The sequence below is a fragment of the Lemur catta genome, chromosome 6, assembly GCF_020740605.2.
Source record: "Lemur catta isolate mLemCat1 chromosome 6, mLemCat1.pri, whole genome shotgun sequence".
Taxonomy (NCBI): Eukaryota; Metazoa; Chordata; class Mammalia; order Primates; family Lemuridae; genus Lemur; species Lemur catta.
In genome coordinates, this window is record NC_059133.1 from 81,048,275 (window position 1) to 81,066,336 (window position 18,062).

Genomic DNA, 18,062 nt, shown 5'->3' on the forward strand with positions numbered 1-18,062 from the left:
TGGTTGCTCCCAAGTTTTAGTAATTATGAATAAAGCTGCTATAAACACCTGTGGCAGGATTTTTTGTAGACATGAGTTTTCAGCTTCTTTGGGAAATACCAAGGACTATGACTGCTGGATTGTATGGTAAGCCTGTCTTTAGATTCATAAGAAAGTATCAGACTGTCTTCCAATGGTGGCTGTACCATTTTGCATTCTCACAAGCAAAATTCAAGAGTTCTTGTTCCTTCACATTCCTGCCAGCATTTGGCATGTTCTGTGTTTGAAATTTTAGTCATTTTAATAAGGATATAGTGATAGCTCATTATTTTAATTTTTAATTTCTTAATGACATGTGATGTTGAATATCTTTTCATATGCCTATTTGCCATCTATGTACTTTCTTCAGTGAGGTGTCCGTCCAGACCTTTTTCACATTTTATAATTGGGTTATTTGTTTTCTTATTATTGAGTTTTAAGTGTTCTTTGTAGATTTTTAATGTCAGTCCTTTATTAGTAGTAGATATATCACCCCACTGTCTTCTGGTTTCCATGATTTCTGATGAAAAATCAGTTGCTAATCTTCTGGAAGAGCTCTTAAACATGAGGATTTCTTATTCTTGCTCTTTCAAGATTCTTTACTTTTCTTTGCCTTTTGATAACTTGATTATAATGTGCCTCAGAATGATCTCTTTGAATTTATTCTATTTGCAGTTCCTTGAGCCTCTAGAATGTTGAGATTAATATCTTTCATCAAATTTGGGATGTTTCAGCCATGATTTTTTCAAATATTCTTTTTACCTTTCTCCTTTTCTATTCTCCTCTGGAACTCCCATAATTTGTATGTTGGTTCACTTGATGGTGTCCCATAGGTCCTTAGGCTTTGGTCACTTTTCTTCATTATTTTTTCTTTCTACTGCTCAGACTAATAATTTCAATTGTCGTATCTTTAAGTTTGCTAATTCTGTGTTCTGCCTGCTCAAATATGCAGTTGAATACTTGTCTTAGTCAGTTCAAGCTGCTATAACAAATTACTATAGAATAGGTGGCTTAAATGACAAACATTTATTTCTCACAGTTCTGAAGGCTGGGAAGTCTGAGATCAGTAAGCCAGTGTGGTCAAGTTCTGGGAAGGATCCTCTTTCAGGTTGTAGAGCTGTCTGGTATTTTCTTACAAAGGCACTAATCCCATCATAGGGGCTCAACTCTGATGACCTATTTACCTCCCAATAGCCTCCAAGTACCATCACACTGGGATTAGAGTTTCAATATATGAATTTGGGGGGGAACAGAAATATTCAGTCCATAATACCCTTTTTATAAATTTTTATTTCAGTTATTATATTTTTTAGCTCCTTTAACCTTTAAGTAGCCTTGTGCTGAGTGTGGGGATTAGCTGAGGTGAAAGCTTACAGTCTTCTCAGGTCTTTTGTGAACATGTGTCTTGTCCTGGGCATATGCATGGCTTTCTAAATACCACCAAGTTCATGGAGTGCTAGCTACATGGTAAGCTTGATAACTGTCTATATTATCATTGTGAGCTACCATCCTCCAGTCATGTGCTGCAAGCTCATTCAAATAAAAACAAAACTGATACAAATGTTGACAATCATCAGGTTTTAAAGTGTCACTGGCAGAAAGAGACAACTGACATTGAGATAAAAGGTAAAGTCTGTATTTACTTGCAATCATTGCAGGTCAGTCACTCATTTATTCTGGCAAGAGTTCTGGACTTGAACTTAGAAAACAACTCCAGGCTTCCCCTTTATCACATGTATGGCTTGATGAACTCAGCCCATCTAAACCTCACCTGATTTACTCAACAAACATTTATCGAGCAACAGCAATGTGACAATAATTCTGCTAAGCCTTGGAGTTGAGACAGGTTCAGCAGAACAAGAGCAGTAAAATAAATAAGACATAATAAATGTCCTAAAAGAACTAATAATCTCCTAGGAGCAATAAACAAATAAGGACAGTATAATATGTATTAAGCACTATAATTGCCATAGGTTTATAATGTTATGAGTCCACAGGAAAAACCCATTAATTCTGTTTTTATCAATGTGGTAATATTTGAGCTAAGTCTTTAGGGACTAATATAAGCTTAAAAATTGATGAAGAAATAAAACATTTAAAACAAACTAAGAAGTACATGAAAAACCCTTAAGTAGTGAAAGAACATAGATTATTCAAAAAACAGAAAGAAATTCCGTGTGGGTGGAGCATAAGGATAGAAATATGCCAAACATTTTGAGGGCAACTTACATTTTTAAAAGCTACATAAAGAGATTACATTTAGAGATTAATTATAGTTTAAATTAAATGTTTGTAACATAAAGAGATTAAATTTTAGAGGGTTAATTTGGCAACCATGAGGAAGATGAGCTTATGGAAAAGAAATCTGCTAGAAAGCTGCATTCAGAAGAAAAAAAAACGAGTAAGATAGAAAGAAGGAAACAAAGTGACAGATACACTAGGAAGAAGTTTAAGGGGAAAACCAACAGGATGTGGGGATAACAGAAAATGAAGATTCTGATTTTGTTTTCTTGTTTTCAGTTTGGATAACTCTGTGTAATACTTTTATTTGGGGTGAGAAGTATAGGAAAAAGAGAAGACTATATGAAAGACAATAAAATGATCTTTTCACAAGTCAAATTCGAGATGCCTAAAAAAAAAAAAACGTATTCAATAGACACAACTAAGGCAGCTCTGGTGCTTGAGAGAGAGATTATTTGCTTGGAGGTAATTTTGAGATTTATTAGGGAATAGTTGTACAGTTAATCCAAATTCACATTTATTTGATGGTGGGGGGAATCTTTTTCTGCCCACTGGATACTCTCTTTCCTATAACTCTCTTAATGTCCTTTCCAATAAAAATTAAAAGAGTTGACTATGCTTGCATGGATCAAATCCTATGTTTTGCATCATTTCTCCCAAGTATGCTTAGCTTATGTTATTCTGGCTATTCCATTTTTTTCAGGGCTTTGTTTCAGAACCTCTTCTATTTTTCTTCTACATACTTTTGCTGGACAAACTCATCATAGTGACATGTAGGAACCATAAATGCAAGTCATTAAGTGAAAGAAGTCAGTCTGACAAAGCTATGATTTCAATTATATAACATTGTGGAAAAGGCAAAACTATGGAGACTGCAAAAAATTAGTGATTGCCAGGGATTAGGTGGGTGGATGTGTACGTGGAGCACAGAGGAAATTTAGGTCATTGAAACTACTCTGTTTGATACTGTAATGATGAATACATATCATTATACGTTTGTCTAAACCCACAGAATGTTCAATACCAAGAGCAAATCCTAATGTAAACTATGAACTTTCGGTGATTATGATGTATCAATGTGGGTTCATCAATTTTAACAAATGTACGTCTCTGGTGGGGGATGTTGATGCTAGGGGAAGCCATGCATGTATAGGGGCTGGGAGTATATAGGAAATCACTGAGTCTTCCTTTCAATTTTGCTGCAAACCTTACACTGCTCTAATAAAATAACAATTTTTAAGAAGTCAACAAGTTGAAAGGTTAAACGTAATAAACATATGTCTAGGAAAAGATAAGTTTCCAACACACATACAAGAAATCAGGAAACCTTTCCAAAATTTCAAGGAAAAAATTCATTCAAGTGTATGTGAACTATTCCATAGAATATAAAAAGCATATTCCCCAACTTATTCTACAAAGCCAATATAATCCTGATACCAAAACCGGCAAAAGATACTGTAAATATGGAAAATAGCAGCTCTATTCCATTTGTGAATATGCAAAACCTATAATGAAATGCTGGCAAACCAAATTTAATAATGTCTAACAAGAAGATAATATTCCATAACCAGGTTAAGTTTATTCCTGGAGTTCAAGTATGTCTAGTATTAGAAAAAAAAAATCTATCAATGTTCCTCTTCAACATTATCAAACTAGAAGAGACTAATGTTTGATAAAATTCATAATAAATTCCTGATTTAAAATAAACCCTTAATAATTAGGCATGTAAGAGAATATCCTAAAACTGATAAAATATGTCTCAAAAATAAATGTGCCAAAATCTGGGAGTAGGCAAATGTAAACACAACTACTTGCATTCAGCATTGGATTTCACAATAATATGATGTTTATAAAGATTGGAAAATATTAAATAAAAGTATAATTTAAAAATTATATAAGTATCTTTTTATGCTTTCAAACTTTCAAAAGCGTCTATACACAAATATTTAGAAATAATAGGTGAGTTCATCAAAGTGACTGGATATATGATATATATTTCAATTATATTTCTATACACCACTAACACCAGAGAACTTGATTTAAAAAGAGGACACCATTTACAATAGTCTTAAAAAATACCAAGAATTAAGAAATAAATCTAAAAAAATATATATAAGATCTTTCTGAGCAGAATTCTAAATTTTTTTTTGAGGAACATTTTTAAATGTCTAAATAAATGGAGAGTTATACCATATTCATGAGCAGTAGACTTAATATTTAACAGATTTGAATTATCCCCAAACCAATCTACAAAGTCATTGGGTTCGATCAAAATCTCAACAAAGTTTTTCATCAATCTATTCAAAAACTTTGAAAGGCCAAGAATACTGAAGCCATATCTGAAGAAGTGTAAAAAGAGATGATCTATACTAATAGACAATGCTTCATATAATGTTCCAGACAATATCTATCCCTAGTGTAGGAATAGACAAACTACCAAGAGAATAGGAAATAGAGCTCAGAATAGACTCATACATATAAGAAACTTTGATATGGGACAGAGGGTCATGACAGGTAAGTGGAGAAAGGAGGTACAGAGCTAGAAAAAGTGGTTTTTCATATGGGGAAAAGTTGAAATTAAATTTTTACTCTACACCATATGCAAAAATTAATTTTATATAAATCAAAGGTTTTAATTTCAAAAGTAAAGTCTAGCTATAAAGCTTTCTTATCTTCGAATAAAAAAGTATTCACTTAAATAAAACTTATATTACTTATGTTAAGTACTCAATTATAAAATTACTTGATAAGCTCAAATACATTAAAATTAATAATTTCATCTAAAAACCCAGTTAGAAAGTGAAAAACTAGTTAAAAATCAGAAAATATTTCTCTCACATATCATAATACATTAACATTAAAGTATTATATTAATAAAAAGAACCCATACAAATGAAGAAAAAGACAAATTATCCAAAATAAAAATGGTCCAATATATACATAGATTTCCACAGAAAACACAAATGGCTAATGAACATATGAAGTGACATTCAACCTCATTAGATATCAAAAAATGCAAACCAAGACCAAAACAAAACACCATTTTATGCTCACTTAAATTACAAAAATAAAGAAGTCTGACAATATCAAATGTTGAAGAGAATGCATATCCAGATTTTCACTTATATATTGTAGTGGTCAAGTAAATTAGTGCAGCACTGTAAAGAAATTTAGCATTATCTTGTAAAATTGAACATTTATATACTTCATGTTGTAGTAATTTCAGTTCTAAATGTTATCAAGAAAATTTCTGGGAACACCAAGAGACAAAAATGGGAATATTTCTACCAAAGTTATTTCTAATAGAAAATCTCTGAAAACAATTAAAAAATCCATAGCAAGTAGAAAAATAGAGTATATTAATATAATGGGATTTTATATAGCATTCAAAATACATAAAGTGCTGCTATATGAAATAATATGGATGAATCTTAGCATTACAATATTGAATAAAAAGCAATTTGATAAACATTAAGAATAATTTTACATAGCTAAATCAATTAAACTTAGCAATATACATTTTAAAGGAATGCATATATAGATATTACCAAGTTAAAAAATAGTAAAGTAAACATTTACACAACATTTAATTTAGTCTTTAGCTCACATGAGAAGACACAGAAGCTAGGAAAGTAGAAAACAACATAGGAAATATAAATTTCTGTATAGTTTTAATTTCTGTCTTAAGTAGTGATTTCATGGGTGTCTGTTATGTTATTACAAATATATAGATTAATGAGAAGCAGAAAAAAGGGACTCCAATAAGCTCAATCAGGAATGAAAAAGAAGAAATTACAATCGATACAATGGAAATACAAAATATCATCTATGAATACTATAAAAACCTCTGTGCACATAAACTTGAAAACGTGGAGAAAATGGACAAATTCTTAGAAACATACACCCTCCCTAAGCTCAATCAGGAAGAAATAGAATTCCTGAACAGACCAATATCAAGCACCAAAATTGAAGCAGCAATAAAAAAACCTTCCTAAAAAGAAAAGTTCCAGACCAGATGGTTTCACACCTGAATTTTACCAGACCTACAAAGAAGAACTGGTGCCTATCCTGCAGAAATTATTCCACTGCATTGAGAAGGAAGGAATCCTCCCCAGCATGTTTTATGAAGCCAACATCACCCTGATACCAAAACCAGGAAAGGATGCCACAAAAATAGAAAACTACATACCAATATTCCTTATGAATATAGATGCAAAAACTCTCAACAAAATCCTAACAAACTGAATTCAGGTGCTTATCAAAAAAATGACACCAATTGGGTGTCGGGCAGATGTGGGGGGGAGGGGATGAGTGTATACCTACATAATGAGTGCGATGCGCACTGTGTGAGGAATGGACATGCTTGAAGCTCTGACTCGGGGCACAGGCAATATACATAACCTAAACTTTTGTACCCCCATAATAAGATGATACAAAAAAATAATCCATCATGACCAAGTGGGCTTCATCCCAGAGATACAGGGATGGTTCAACATATGCAAATCTATAAATGTAATTCACCACTTAATAGAAGTAAAAATAAGCACCATATGATCCTCTCAATAGACACAGAAAAATCATTCGACAAAATTCAGCACCATTTTATGACAAGAATGCTTAACAAAATAGGCATAGATGGGACCTACCTAAAAGTGATAAAAGCCTTTTATGACAAATCTCACAGCCAACATCACACTGAATGGGGAAAAATTGAAAGCATTCCCTCTTTGAACTGGAACCAGACAAGGTTGTCTCTATCACCCCTTCTATTCAACATCATGCTGGAAGTCCTAACCAGAGCAATCAGACAAGAGAAGGAAATCAAGGGCATCTAAATGGGGACAGAAGAGCTCAAACTATTGCTCTTTGCTGACAATATGATCTTATATCTAGAAAACCCCAAAGATTCTGCCATGAGACTACTGGAATTGATCAACAAATTCAGCAAAGTCTCAGGTTACAAAATCACTGTACACAAATCAGTAGCATTCCTATACACCAACAACAGTCAAACTGAGAACCAAATCAAAGACTCAATATCCTTCACAATAGCAACAAAGAAGACAAAATACCTAGGAATATATTTAACTAAGGAGGTGAAAGACCTCTACAGGAAGAACTATGAAACACTGAGGAAGGAATAGCAGACAATGTAAACAGGCGTAATGAAGGTGATCTACAGATTCGATGCAATCTCTATTAAGATACCAATGTCATTTTTCACAGATCTAGAAAAAATAATTCTACATTTCATATGGAACCAGAGAAGACCCTATACAGCAAAAGCAATCTCTAAGCAAAAAGGACAAATTGGGAGGCATCAATTTACCAGACTTCAAGCTCTACTACAAGGCTATAATAACTAAAACAGCATGGGTCTGGGTGCGGTGGCTCACCCCTGTAATACTAGCACTTTGGGAGGCCGAGGCAGGCGGATCGTTTGAGCTCAGGAGTTTGAGACCAGCCTGAGCAAGAGCAAGGCCCTGTCTCTACCAAAAAAAAAAAAAAAAAAGAAAGAAAGAAATTAGATGGACAACTAAAACTATATAGAAAAAATTAACCGGGCATGGTGGCACATGCCTGTAGTCCCAGCTATTTGGGAGACTGAGGCAGAAGGATTGCTTGAGCCCAGGAGTTTGAGGTTGCTATGAGCTAGGCTGACGCCATGACACTCTAGCCTGGGCAACAGAGTGAGAGGCTCTGTCTCAAAAAATAAATAAATAAATAAATAAATAAATAAATAAATAAATAAATAAAACAGCATGGTACTGGCACAAGAACAGAGACATAGACCAATGGAATAAAACTGAGAACCCAGATATAAAACCATCCTCATATAGCCATCTAATCTTTGACAAAGCAGAAAAAAACATACACTGGGGAAAAGAATCCTTATTCAATAAATAGTGCTGGAAAACTGGATAGCCACATGTAGAAGACTGAAACAGGGTCTGCACCTCTCACCTTTCTCAAAAATCAACTCATGGTGGATAATAGACTTAAACCTAAGCCATGAAACTATAAGAATTCTAAAAGAAAATGTTGGAAAACCTCTTATAGACCTTGGCTTACGCAAAGAATTTACGACAAAGACCCCAAAGACAATCACAGCACCAAGAAAAATAAATAAATGGGTGCTAATCAAATTAAAAAGCTTCTGCACAGCCATGGAAACTATTGCAAGAGCAAACAGACAACCTACAGACTGGGAGAAAATGTTCGCATGCTACACATCTGATAAAGGGCTGATAGCTAGAATCTATATAGAACTCAGGAAAATCAGTGAGGAAAAATCAAACAACCCCATTAAAAAGTTGGCAAAGGACATGAACAGAAACTTTTCAAAAGAAAGACTAATGGCCAACAAACATATGAAAAAATGCTCAACATCTCTAATCATCAGGGAAATACAAATCAAAACCACAGTGAGATATCACTTATCTCCAGTGAGAAAGGCCTTTATCAAAAAGTCCCAAAACAATAAATGTTGGGCTGGATGTGGAGAGATAGGAACACTCATACACTGCTGGTGGGACTGCAAATTAATATAACCTCTGTGGAAAGTAATATGGAGATACCTCAAAGATCTAAAAGTAGAACCACCATTTGACCCAGCAATCCCATTGCTGGGCATCTACCCAAATGAAAAAAAGACATTCTATAAAAAAGATTATCTGCACTCGAATGTTTATAGCAGCACAATTCAGAATTGCAAAGATGTGGAAACAACCCAAGTGCCCGTTAATATATGAGTGGATTAATAAAATGTGATATATCTATACCATGGAGTTCTACTCAGCCACAAAAAACAATGGTGATCTAGCACCTCTTGTATTATCCTGGATAGAGCTGGAGCCCATTTTACTAAGTGGGAAAAAAAAAAGCATCACATGTACTCACCATCAAATTGGTATTAACTGATCAACACTTAAGTTCACATACAGTAGTAACATTCATTGGGTGTCAGGTGGGTGGAGGGGGAGGGGATGGGTATATTTACACCTAATGGGTGTGGTGCGCACTATCTGGGGGATGGACACTCTTGAAGCTCTGACTCTGGTGGGGCAAAAGCGATATATGTAACCTAAACATTTGTACCCCTGTAATATGCTGAAATAAAAAAACATATAAATACATAGACAAGTAAATGAATGAGTATATAAATAAATGAATAAATAAATAAATTAAGATGGTGCTGTCAGTGGACCACTGATGAAAGTCTGTCAGGAATCAATACTCTGCACATGATGTCCAAAGGAAAAAAAACTAAATAAAAAAAGAGCATACAAGATATTTTCTGTTTTTTCTTTTTTTTTTCACTTTAAGAATAATAAGGGTGGATATTATGCCCTAGGTTTCAAAATGTGTTAAGTCCATAGTAAATAAACCAAAGTAACACTAACACAGTTACAAAAGAAGAAGAGGAAGAAGAGGAGGATGACGAGGTGGGGGGTGGCAACAATGGTAGCCACCATGAAACAGGATATTGAGCATGAAAATGTTTACATATCTGTACTTTCAGTAATATACACACACACACACACACACACACATATATACATACATATATATGTATGTATGATGGGTTCTTGCTCTGTGACCCAGGCTGGAGCCTGGAGTGCAGTGGCATGGTCATAGCTCACTGCAGCCTCCAATTCCTGGGCTCAAGCGATCCTACTGTCTCAGCCTCCCAAATTGCTGGGATTACAGGTGCCAGCTACTGCGCCTGGCTTTCAGCAGGTATATACTGAATGGTCATTATATTTGAGGCAGAGAACACTGACTCAAATACCTAAGATTTCATGGAGATTACTTTACAATATAAAGAGATAGATGATAAGTGACATATATATATATACATCAGAATAATAAAAACATTATTCTGCCTACTGCTATAGTGGTGGTGCAGAACTATGACCCTCAAAGACGCGAAGGCCCTAATCTCCAGAATTTGTGAATATATTCGGTAACATGGCAAGGGTGCATTAAGTTTGCACATGGAATCAAGGTTGATATCAGATGACCTTAAAGAGATTGACCCGGCCTGTCCTGGTGAACCCAATGTAATTACAAGTCTCCTTTAAATGTGGAAGAAGAAGGCAGAAGAGTCAGTGCCCGTGTGATATAATGTGAAAAAGACTTGATAGACCACTGCTACATTGAACACAGAGGGAGCCACGAGCCAAGGAATTCAGACAGCCTCCAAAAGTTGGAGAAGGCAAGGGAATGTACTGTCCCCAGAATTTCCAGAAAGAAACACAGCCTTGCCAACACCCTGAGTTTAGTCCATTGAGATCCATTTCCAACTTCTGAACTTCAGAACTTTAAGGCAATAAATTTGTGTTGTTTTAAGCTGTTAAGTACATATCTGTGTGCACACACACATACCTATACAAGTGTGTTTTGGAGTATTGGTATCAGTTGATGATAAATGTTATGAAAACTCAAGCTGGTTAAAGAGTTACAGGTAGGGAATACTATGCTATATGGGGTGGTCAGGGACGAAGTAATTAATGCTTAAACAAAGATCTGAATGAGATGAAGGCCCAAGATATCTGGAAGAAGAACATGACAGATGAGGAAAGAGCAAATGCAAAATTTGCCAAGTCAGAACTGCACTTGGCATGTTTGAGGAATAACAAAAAGGCCATTCACTATGATCTGGGAACAGTGAGCCAGAATGGAAACTGTGGGTTATGGATACTGTTGGTGGTTGCATGTGGGGGTGGTTATTCTGGAAGGGGAGTGGCAATGAAGGTAGAAAAAAGGACCTTTTACTTTTGCTCTGTCTGTTATTTATGTTTTTTCATGATAATGCATTACGTTTATGTTGTTAAAGAGTTTTCATTACAAGAAATATGAACAGAAATGACATGTGTAAAGGTGAAGTGTACACTGGCAGGTTCTACGTAGCCTGTTGGCTCAGTACACAACTTGAGGGAAAAAGAGTAGAAATGAATCAAATTATGTTTTTTATTTAAATGTGTTCATTATCTGTTTGCACTTTTATGCATTTCCACCTGCTAAGTCTATATATGCACATCAGTAACAAGATATGTGTTTGTGTGCGTGCATGCATGTAAACAAGTGTATGGATCCCATGGTTGCTTGATACTGAATGATTTGGTCTGAAGGTGAATTTTTAGAAGTATGGAATGAGGAGGATCTTTAAATAGCCCACTTATAAATCCCTGTTTACCATAACATCATAAGGGTACTAGCATTATGGAAATCCATACTGTAGCAATATGGAGTGGAGCTGAGAGCATAGGATTTGGAATCAGACTGCCTGAATTCAGATCTTGGCTCTACCCTTTACCAACTTTGAGACCTAGGGGATGTCATTTGTTCTATCTATACCTAGTTGTTTTTTGTTTTTTTTTTCATAAACAGGAATATGTACTCCTAATCACAGTGTTACATGAAGAAACCAAGAGGGAGATAATAGGGTTGGGTTGATAGAATTGGGATAAGGAATAAATCTATTAACAGAAGTAAAATAGTAGGCCAAGATCTGGCATATAGTAAGTGCTCATTAAATGTTAGTTATTATTACTGTTTCTCCAGTCTTCTTTATTGGGCTGCGGGTAATGTCTTTGACATACACTGCTAACTCCCTACCAGCCTTTTCTTCAAGTGTGCTGTAAGGGACCACTCTGGAAATCTTATTTGCCTGTTTGTTGTCACTTTGCAATGTGTGTACAAGTGAAATCACTGTAACAGTAATTAAAAGCAGAAATAATCCAGCACGTTGTATTACCCCTAGACAATAGAATGTAATCCAATTACATTAACCCACAATTTTTCCTTGTGACTGCCATTCTGCTTAAATATTATTCAAATATTTCATCAGAACACATTTTGCCAGTAATCTCTGAAAACAAACATACTTCATGTTCCTTGGACAAAGATAAAAGGAACCTTATATAACATCATTGTAAATGAATCCAATCTCTGTGGTCTTTATTGAGCTAAGTAAGATTAGAACTCCAACTAAATAAAAAAACTTAAAATATTGGTAGAAGGTGGCTGTGATTGTTTTTTCCTTTCCTCGAGACTTCCTCATAGGGCTTTAAAGGTTTTGACTTGGGTTCCTGGGTTTTCAATTTACAACACAGGTTACTTCAGGCAAATTTTTCAATTTTGCCGACTCTTGACTTCCTTGTGGAGCACTGTACTTAGAAGCACTTTTTCCAGTTTATGAAAATGCCAATATTATTTAATGTCCCACAGTTTTGTGACAAAATCAAGAGGCAGAATGATTACTTTTATCACTTGCAAATGGAAAAATTAAATGGCTTTCCCAAGTTAACAAGCAGGTCATTGGTCCAGATCTGTTTTGACAGATTTCTTTTTCCTTCAGATCGTGTTATTATCAGAATAAAAAAGTGCTGTTCTTTGAAAAAAGAATATTTAAATAGGTCAAGATCATAAAGTGGTTCACAAGACATTAACCTTCTAGATTTATAGGTTAATTCTAAGAATATTTTTATATATTATTCATTATACAACATCTTCTATTTTAGTCACATTTGTAAGTCTCTCTTGGTTCATCAAGAACCAAAGAGAAGATATCAAAATATTAAAAATATTTCTAACTTTTCCATATTAATAAACTCTTAAGCATCAGAAATTTCACCAAAGAAGTACTACTCATCCATAAAAAGGAACAAAATTATGTCTTTTGCAGCAACTTGGATGGAACTGGAGATCATTATCCTAAGTGAAGTATCTCAGGAATGGAAAAGCAAACATCACATGTACCGTCTCATAACTGGAACTAATCGATGGACACACATGGGTGCAAAGAGATACACAGGTCATAGGAAATCGAGACGAGGGGGAGGAGGGGCAGGGTAAACACCTACCTATTGGGTACAGTGAACGTTATTGGGTGATAGGCACACTAAAAGCCCCTACTTAAGCATTATAAAAGGTATCCATGTAACAAAAACATTTGTACTCAATATTTTGAAATTAAAAAGAGTTTACCAAAGAAATATCTTAATCAGATTCAACAACGGATTTAAATAAATGTATAGATCATTTATATTTTAATATATGTTTCAATTAAAAATTGTAATTTGAAATATAATGTTCTTTTTAACAACCGATCGCCTTTCTTAAATAAAAATTCCCCATTTACTTATTTAGAAACATGGAATTCATTCTACCTTGAATCCATCACAGGATCTAGTTTTCTTTTTCTCTGAAGATGTTGCCTTTGTTGTCTTATTCAAATTCTGATTTTGGTCCATGATTGAACTACAGATATGTAAATGTTTTTGATTGTTATAGATGCTTGGTTCAAAATGATCACCTATTCAAGGAAGAAAAAGTATAATTTATTTTACTTTAACAATATACAATTTAGAAATAAGAAAAGCAGCAAGGCCAACATCAATCAATCAATCATTCACTACTATTCATACAGGGCCTACTATGTCATGACCACTGATCTAGGTTAATGCCAGACACAAAAGGAGGAAACACACACACAAAGTCCTAGCCTAATGAGATTATAATTTAGTTAGGGAAATAAATTTATGGAAAGGAATTTGAAACAAGTAAATGAGATAATATGCAATCACACAATAGTTTATATGAACAAAAATTTTAAAGTACAGAAATTAAAATTTTGATATTTTCTATCTACAATAGCTTGCAAGATTTATAAAAGCAAATATATGTTTAATTCATCCTTACAGTTTTACAAAGTGCCAAACAGTGCCCTGCACATAGTAGATACTCAAAATAAGTAGAAAAATAATGTCATGAATTGTAATTAGAATGGCCTAAGATGGTTTCAGAGAGGAGATACCTTTGGAACAAGGCTTGAAAAGCAGATAGACTTTAGATTTGTTAAAAAGAACAAAGGATACTCCAAGTACCTCTCAGAGAGACTCTGGCCATGCTTGCCCTTGGCACCATTATGGTCTTACTTTATTTTAATTGTGTTCATGTATCTTTCAAGAGAAAATACATGCATGTAGTTGAAAATGCAAATAAAAAAAACAAATATTCTTCCTCTAACCTTGATTCCCTTATCTAGAAATAAGATATACATTTTTAATTAAATGTATAAAATTTTCCTTTTTTTAACACAGATGGCAGCATACCAGCAACACTGTTCTTTGCCTTTTTCCACTGCTGTATATACTTAACTTCAGAACAAGGTCCTCCTCATTTTTCTTGCGGTGTCAGGGTTTTGTCATCCATAATATATTTAACTAGTTCTATGTTAATAAGCATTTAGTTTGTATCTAATTATTTCATATTAGAAAACTTTCTCAATATGTCATATGTTGTTTTATTTATGTGTGATCATATTTGTAGGATAAATTCCTAAAAGTGGAGTTTCGGGGTCAAAGTGTAAGAGAAATTATAATTTTGACAGTTATTAAGCCTTTATTTTAAAGACTAGTAAAATAAGTCAACTTTTTGCTTTAATTCACTCTTTTATATGGAATAGTAGGTTCTTCACTGAGGTTTAAAAATGTATTCTAGTTCATACATATGTGCATAATACATAATATATAGTTATATATCTAAAATATTCATATATGCAGATATATAAGCATAGACATCTGATTTTTAATGGGGCATTAATTATACAATATGTTTAACATATGTCATATGTACAGTTGATTCTCATTATTTGCAGTAGTTATGACTTATAAAGTTTCTGGGGATTGGATCATTTTTCCTAGGGGAGATAGAGGGTTTGGTGCCTGCCTCACTCTGGTCACAACACTGTCCCCAGTTGATCAATACATAACCTTGTTTTATGTATGTTTCTGTTTAAAGACACTTTATTTAATATATACTATTGAGTCACTAACATCAAATTAGTGGCCAATAGCACTGTAGTGCCTTCCTTAGGGAATCTTATATAGTACGTGTATTTTTTCCATCAGGTACTCTTGCATGCAGGAACACTGGACAGCACTTCAGCACTACGATCAGGGTCCATTTTAAACAGTAAACTCAGCAGCACAAAGCACAAAAATGCAAAAAATGTGGCACCAAATAGACCATTAAAAGAACATTTGTTTGCAGTATGTAAGCTGAAACACAAAGGCAGAGCGTCACCTCAGCTGGGAACGTGGCAACCTAAGTTTTGTGCCACTTTGGGCATTCAAGTAAATGACCATGAAAGCCCAACAGTATTGATTTTGGTGTTACAAATACATTTGAGTGAGGCGGCAAATTTGTTAATACAGAGTCTGTGGCTAATGAGGATCAACTGTATATTTTATTCATTAATTTATTCAAAAATGATTTAATTCTCTATACTATGAACATATAAAGACCATGACTATGGTACATATTTAATGGATAATGTATAAATGTGATTAATAAATATTCAAGCATATTATCACTTATGTATAGTGAGTGCATATAAACATATGCATGAACACAGAAACCTACACCTATGTATATGGAAATGAACCTCAATTATTCCATTTTTGTGTGTGTGTTTTATACATGCCTGTATCTGAGTATGTTGAGTTCATGGGTAGGATGGAGTGAGGAGAAAATCGATAGCTTGATGGTCTCAAGGCCATAAGCAGACCTTTGATAAATTTCATGCTACTTTTTCCACAAATACCTCCTTCTGTTTCTTCCCCCAGAATTTAAATGTTAGGACATCTTTTTTTGTTGTTGTTCTATCAATTAATCCTATAATTGCAAATCTCTGAATGACTTGCAAAGTGGATAGTCTTCCTTTAGCTTTAGACTTTTTTTTTTCTTTCTAGTAAACAAATATTCTTGAAGGCTTGAAGGCTATTGTCTCACCACTCCTAGCCTTGTTTATTTCCGTTGATTAAATTTTGGTTGTCCTGTCTCCTAGCCTTCTTTCTATCCTATGTAGATTACATTCATCTTCAGAATCATTCAAAGATCCCTCATATTATATAAAATAAGATTCATGCTTCCTATTTGAGGGTCTTCACAACCTAAACACCATTCTTGTTTTAGCCTTATTTCCCAAGACAACCATAAGCACCTTCAGATGTGTGGAACCATTATCCCAAGAAAGCTCTCTGTTCTCCTATATGTTTCTTTTCAACCTATAATGTCCTTCCTCATCTCTTGGTTGTAATGGTGCTCCAAATCTTACCTCTTCTATATTTTCCAAGTTATTCCCAGTTTAAATAACTTCTCCCACATGGCTGTACCATTGGAGAATACACTTGAATAGTCATTACTTTTCTCCATATTTCCCCTACTTTCCCTGATAACTATTCCACATCTCTCTCCCAAGTCTTGGAATGAATTATCCAGCAAAAAATTAGAAATATGAGTACTTTGTTCCTTATTTCTCACCTTAAATTATAACAATTATCTATAAAGTAACCAGGAAGTTGAAATATCAACTTAGGCTTGACTTAATACCATACTTTCTATTTCATCATAGCATTTTAATTAAGCCTTATTTGTAGGCATTTAACATATTTTTTCTGGGTTGCAAATAATTGAGATACACACACACACACACACACACACATATATGGGACACAATATATTTATAAGACAGAGCCATGGGCATTTGGATGTAGCATTGTAATCTTTCCCTGAATAGAACAGGTAGGATTTTCCCAGGTTGATTGATGTGGAGTGGGGAACAGAATCTTATCAGCCTCTATTATCCGTGTTAAAGTTTTTCTATTCAAGGGGCCATAGCAAATCACTGCAGGCCAAATGACCCAGTGTCTAGATGTGCCTATGGAACTGAGGAGGAACAAGGAAAAACAGCATTTACTAATTTCTTACACATTTGCTAGGGGGACTTTCCCCCTCCACACCTTACTTTGACAATAAAAATATTGTTTTTAAAGGCAGACACCTCCCTAAATAAGAGAAGGAAACTAATATTTATTGAGCCCTTAGTTCATACCAAGAACTGTGCTGAAAAGATTTTTTTTTTCTTGTTTAGAGATAAAATCTCCTCCTTTTCCCTTACCCTGAGTCAAGCTTGAGTTGAAACAAGGAGAGTAGAGGTGGTTAAGTCACTTTAAGACATGTTCAATTTCTTCATGTTTGTCAAGTAACTCCCTCCCTCTGCCCCTGTTATCCAGTGAGATGAAATCAAAGAAATAGGAAGTCTAGTCTAATAATTCTATGTAGTTGATGAAAATAATTGTCTTGCAGCATATTTTAAGATGGTAACTAGAGGTTCATTTTTTCATCCTTTAAGTTCCACTTGTCTAGGAAGTAATAGGAACAGGATTTCAAACTTTATTTTTAAATTTATAAATGTATGATTTTCTGTAATTTATCCATATTAACCTAAGGCTCATCTATCTCCAGAAGGGATATTTATTAGGTTTTAAGGACTAAGAACATAAGTGTGAAGAAGACAGCATAATATTTAAAATATTTATCATGACCATCAAAACACTTTTCCCTGAAATTTGTGAAAATTTCTTACATAGAAGAATTGTTGAAAGTAGAGAATCTCAAAAGTTCTTACCTGAACTTAGAATCCCATAGCAACTGCAACAAGTCTATCCTTTATCTGTTAAAGTCCTTCCTTAAATATTTAGTTGGCTTTTTTTTTTATCAGTTCAATGATGATTAACCATCTTATTAGGTAATTGTCCTAGGCAAATAGAAAAAAATTACCTAGCTAATTCTGGGAGTTCACTCCAGACTTCTAGATTGTAAACGTTATTTAATAATTTCTCAGAATTTGCACATTATTTTATGGTAATATTTAACAAACTTTATTTCTGAGAATGACTTTTACTTATTTATTCAATTAAACTGGTTGCATGAGGTTTTTTTTTTCTTTAAAC

The 18,062-nt window shown here is 34.1% G+C and overlaps 1 protein-coding gene across 1 annotated transcript in view; it reads right to left on the reverse strand.

The window, feature by feature from the left end:
• Nucleotides 1-17,793, reverse strand: part of SLCO1B3 (solute carrier organic anion transporter family member 1B3) — a 77,233-nt gene extending 59,440 nt beyond the window's left edge. Inside the window, exons 1-2 of the mRNA XM_045554233.1 lie at nucleotides 17,738-17,793; nucleotides 13,434-13,579 (exon numbers count right to left, since the gene is read on the reverse strand). Coding sequence (XP_045410189.1) covers nucleotides 13,434-13,517 — 84 coding nt within the window. The 5' untranslated portion in view covers nucleotides 13,518-13,579; nucleotides 17,738-17,793. The remainder of the gene's footprint in view (nucleotides 1-13,433; nucleotides 13,580-17,737) is intronic.
• Between the last annotated feature and the right edge of the window lie 269 nt (nucleotides 17,794-18,062).